We start from the raw sequence: 5,427 nt of genomic DNA on the forward strand, positions 1-5,427 counted from the left end.
CACCACCTTCCTCCCCACTGTCAGCTTAAATCACCCTCCTCTCCGGCTCAACATGCTGCTCTCACTACTCCCCAGCTGCGACGGCGAGTTTGCGGCACCAGCGAGCGCGAGCAGATGCTATTGAGGATGACCTTTGCAGCAACGCCCCGTGCTCTATGATTCTAACCCGTTTGACAGTGAACATCTAATGGAATGCTAATGAAGTAGCTTGCATAGTAAAACGTGATGTTCCCTCCGGTGTAATTATCTGCGGGACTATCCCCGATGCACATGACGCACATTGTTTGATTATTAAACCGAGTTAGTGTCAAGCGAAGCGCCGGGTTCCTGCTACCGGGTCAGAGATGAAAAATGTCCAACGGTTGTTGCGGTAAATATGATCAAACATGAAAACTTGTTGCGAAGAAGCTGCAACGTTTGGGACAAGTCCCCCCCCCCCCCCCGGTCACACTTGAAGATCCGACAAGATATTCTTCCACCGAGAGATGTTTTTCCATCGTCTCACTCCTCATTGAGCTTCTTTTATTTGCGCTGAAAGAAATCCCTTTGTGAGTGTAGCAGCTAATGCCGTCCGCATGCAGCCTGAATTATAAGGTGAAATAAGTCCATCCATTACTCGGATGGTTAGTCAGACTGCCAGTTTTGAAGACATCTCTATAAATAAGTGAGATTCAGCATAAGGGCTGTGTCTGTGCGCTCGTACCTCCTGTGATGTGAAGCACCACTCTGCCTCAGAGGCTCAGGATTTCTCCGCTCACTCGAACATAAACAGATCTATATATGTATAAAGTCCTTAATAGCTTGTAGCAGTAGCTTTACAAAAGTTATTAGATAAGGGGAAAATACTCCAAAGAGTAAAAGCGAAGGAGAGGAAGATCTAAACATTGATTCGCCGCCTTTATGTGATGCAGAATGGCACGCCGACTAATAGCGCTTACTCAGCAGGAGCCGCAGACTGGCACGTTTTAAACTCATGCAAATATTTAGCCACATGAACGAAATCATTAATCCCACCGTGTTTACCGCTAAGTGTTTGTTAAGTGGATGAGTTGCTTCAGCGGTTTTTTCCTGTTTTGTTTAAATATGTGCGTCACCAATTTTTGCGGCGGGGGGGCGACACTGTGTAAGTTTGTGCTTCTTATAAAAATGTATGTATGTTTCCGCAGGGCTCGATGCGACTGCAAGCTGATTCCAGGCCAGTACAATTACCCGAGGCAGAGTGCCAAGGAATAATGAGACATTTGGTTGTGAAATTCAGAATGTGACAGAATGCATTAGAGCCGAGCAGACTGCAGATGCAAAGGGAACAGCCAGGCCAAAGTGATGACTTCCTATTTCCTGACTATATCATATTTCCCTTTGCTTCCAGCCAAACAAATGACCAAATTGTGCAGCGACTGTGCCTTTGTTTGGACACAGAGTCCTATTGTCTGCCATATTAGATACCCGGATGCATCTGACAGGAGAAATTACTGCTCGTGTCACTCTAGTGTTTTTTTGCCTACAAACCTGCTGGAAAGTTTTAGAGCTGAGTATGAAAAATTAGATCCGGCTTTTAAGTTTTTTATTTTCAGAATTCATTTCGAGTAAGGTCATTTTGTTGACATGATGGGACCTTCCACGTCGCTCACACTGAGTCAGGAGGTCAGGGTGTCCCGCCCGGACTTTTTTGTTTTTTACAGCAGCAGCAGCAGCAGCAGCAGCAGCGTGCCCTTGTGATACCACAGCGAACACACACTATGTGACAACTATGATCTAAGGGAACAAATAATGTGACAGCTCCTCAAGCTCCCAGGCAGCCTGCTCTGCCCGCGGGGGAGTAAATGAATCTGATTTTTCATACTTCTGAAAGGGTTTCGACTTGAGCTCGGGCGCGAGGTCAGATGTAAAGATGTAGCCGGTCTGACTTTTCACATGTCTGATGCCATGTTTTCCCTCGACTTTCGGTCCTACAACTATAAAGACACAGATACAAGACAAAATATGATCAATCAATAAATATATAAATATATATATGTACTATCTGTTAGAAAAAGGCCTAGCAAATGAATGAGTTTGTGTATAGTCCATGTGGATAAGCAGATCTCTCCACATCTATGAATAAGTAATCAGTCTGCTCATGTCCTCTGGGATTTACTAACAAGAAAAGCAATCAGACACAAGCATGTGTAAAAGAAAAAGCAGCACTCGAAATCCAACTGTACCGGCCTCTCTTCTTTAACTTTCAAATGGGCACAACACAGGACGAGGGCAGAAACATTTGAATCAGAGTGAACACAGCGCAGATGTTCACGAGCGTAAAATAAAAACAGATAAATAAATACTGCTCCCTTCCCTCCCTCCCTCCCTCCCTCCCCTCACTCGTCAGATATATGAGATGAAATGTCCAACAGTATTTTAAGACACCACTGGATGCTCAGACAAGAAATGACCTTTAGCTGAACTCAAGTAGTGTCACAAATATGCTCATTCTGATTTAGATGCTTCCCCCCCCCTGTCCCCAACATCCCCCTGGCAAAAAAAGAAAACAGAGGAGAACAAAAGGACAGTGAAATGTACCATAATTCCAGCTGGAGACGATAATCCAGTTCAGAGGCAGCAAGGAAATGGGCTTGTGAGAGGCAGACCCAGCAAATACATGCAGATGAGAATGATTATCCTGCAGATGAGCGGAAAGATGAAAACTAATTTCATAATAAGACCAGAAAATTCTCCAAGATAACAAGGATCTAGAGAGCTATCCAAGACCCATCTGGCCCTGCACCCGCAACACGCTAGAGCCATTTTCCAGGCAGGAGCTGTCCATTTACACTGTGGTGCTGAAAGCTTGGGGGGGAACGGGAGGGCAACATTTGTGCACACCGAACCCTGTGGTGTAAACCAATGACTTTACAACAGGCAGCTTCAACATTAATATCAGACATCAAAAAGAAGGTTTGAGGTTCTTGTATCTGGATTTCACTTGAATAAACTTCTACTTTGCTGTATTTTCTAAAGGAAATAACGTCCTTTTTACTAACATCCGTTTTCACCAGTTGCTTTCAGCGGTTTCCAGTTGTTTTTTTTTTATTATTACCAATAGTGCACTTTGACTCAGTACAAGTATTCAGCTGCTGCACTGAAGTACATTTTGAGGTACTTGATTCCACTCGAGTATTTCCATTTTATTCTACTTCCTGTGTTTTTTATTCCCCTACATTGATTTAACACCTGTATTTTCTGTTGGTTTTCAGTGGTAGAATGTAACTAAGTAAATTATGAGGAGCTTGATTACACTTCCACTAAATACTGTGCTTTTTACAGTTTGAATTATTATTTTACTTCAGTTTTTTTCCTTTTATTCCACTTTCTACTTCTACTTTGCTGTATTTATGATGGAAATCATTTCCTTTTTACTCCACTACACTGATTTAACACCTGTTTTCACTAGTTGTTTTCAGTGGTAGAATGTATCTAAGTGGAGTATTTCCAGTTTTATTCTACTTTATAGTACATCTCAAGTAGAAATATTGTGTTGTACTTGTTAAACTACATTTAACTGGCAGCTGTAGTTACTAGTTACTTCCAGAAGTGGAATATAACTAAGCACATTGATTGGGTTTCTGTAGTGTCGGTGCACATCGAGGGACTTGTCTATAAAGTAGTTAGGAGTTTTATTGCTTTATGTAAAAGCTACTTTGGATAATAGGGTCTGCCAAATGAGTAAATGTAAAAACTCCTTTGTGTATAAACTTTGCTTCATAACTTGCCTTGTTAAATTATCCTCTCAAACATGCTTTTCAGCATGAGGTGTACTTCAGCAACACTTTTGTGCCTCCACATTTAACATTTCCAGGCAACATATAAGCACTTGAACGGTTCATCAACACGCTACAGTGGAGCTGTAAGGAAAACACGAGGTCATTTTAACCATATGTTGTATAAACATATTTACATTTTTGATGCAGTTTGCTTTTGTGTTGTTTCTCGTGGTGTCGGCCTGAGGATATGTGATCCATAACAGAACAGCAGCGTTACCCCGCAGTCACTTTGTGAGTGCACCCTCGCGTTAACCGTGTCATTTGTGCCTCTCTTTAAATGTCATTGGGAGGCTTTCACACCTCCCCACCAAAACATGCATTACTTTTGTCTGTCTGCTTGCACCTTGGCAGAACACCGACTACACAAAGACACATATATTTCCTTTTTTCTGGGGGCTGATTAAGATGCAAATTACCTTGTCATGTTGTGCAACAGCCTCTAAACTAAAACTGTACATTTGTACAAGCGCGTACTTCAGCCTGGCTGGAATGAAATACACAATACCCTCCCACACTGTCTGTGTTCTGTCTCTTCATTTGTTTAACATTATATAGGGCATTGGAAATATATACAACTCTGTAAAACTCTGCTGTGTCCCAGATTTTGCAGGTCCTTCTGCTAAGAGGTTATTGATATGTGTAGTTCCGTACAGGTGCAACAGACCTACAAAAAATAGGGTATGTGGGGATCAAGGTGTTTTGTTTTTTTAAACTAGGGGAAAGGTTCAGTCGAAGATTATTGTTTCTGCAAATGCACTCTTTTGTGCATGAAACAATGCATTGTTGAGCCATGCTAATGCTGACCCACAAACAGCCAAAGATCACTTACCTTGCCAACATAGAGCGGTTCATTTCCTGTGTACTCCTCCAATACGAAGAACTGGTTCCATACCCAGCTGCGTTTGTGCCTGTGCAGGACGTCCCAGGGGTCTGGATCTGAGTGCGGGGACCTCTCCAGATCCCCAGAGCTGGGCTTCAGCCCCCAGCAGCCCCTCTCCTGCAAGGGAAGCAGGAGCGCCAGGAGAGCCAGGGCTCTGCATATGCCTGAGCAACACCACCCCATCATCTGGGCCCCCCTCCAAAAAAGCACTGAGGCCAGAAGAGAAAAATTAAAAAAAAAAAAAAAAAAAAAAGGACAGAAAAGCTGAAATGTCAAAACCCTCAGGGTTTTATCCACACAGTCCTGACCCTGTGTTTCACCAGAAAGCAAGAGCAGTCAGACACTGAAACGAGCGCGTGGGTTGAAAAAGAGTCAAGCTCTGCATTTTGCTGTGTTGCTCTTCTTTTTTCCTCATTGGAGACTAAAAGTGGGGTAATTCCCTCCACTTTGGAGCCGGGGAGTTGACATTAAAGCTGGCTAACAGGGTCAATGGCGGCCGGGGAGGCTTCAACACACGGGCTGTATAATTGGCACCTATCAGAAGAGAGAGAGAGAGAGAGAGAGGGAGAGAGAGAGAGAGAGGGAGGGAGGGGTAAAATGAAAAAAAAAGGAGAGAGACAAAGACATAGAGGAGAGAAGAGAGAAAGTACTGTCAGCAAAATTGCCCGTGTGACCGCTGTCACTTTAGACGTGGAGTGATGGGCCTGCTGATGCAACTATAATGACATTTTTCACCAATCATGAGGA

At 43.3% G+C, this 5,427-nt stretch overlaps 1 protein-coding gene across 1 annotated transcript in view; it reads right to left on the reverse strand.

Moving 5' to 3' along the window:
* LOC111673627 (cadherin-7) overlaps nt 1-5,209 on the reverse strand; it is an 83,402-nt gene extending 78,193 nt beyond the window's left edge. Inside the window, exon 1 of the mRNA XM_023431458.2 lies at nt 4,630-5,209. Coding sequence (XP_023287226.1) covers nt 4,630-4,866 — 237 coding nt within the window. The 5' untranslated portion in view covers nt 4,867-5,209. The remainder of the gene's footprint in view (nt 1-4,629) is intronic.
* Between the last annotated feature and the right edge of the window lie 218 nt (nt 5,210-5,427).

This window comes from Seriola lalandi, unplaced genomic scaffold (assembly GCF_002814215.2).
Source record: "Seriola lalandi dorsalis isolate HSWRI2012SDOR001 ecotype SW California unplaced genomic scaffold, Sedor1 jcf7180002054923, whole genome shotgun sequence".
In the NCBI taxonomy this organism is placed as follows: Eukaryota; Metazoa; Chordata; class Actinopteri; order Carangiformes; family Carangidae; genus Seriola; species Seriola lalandi.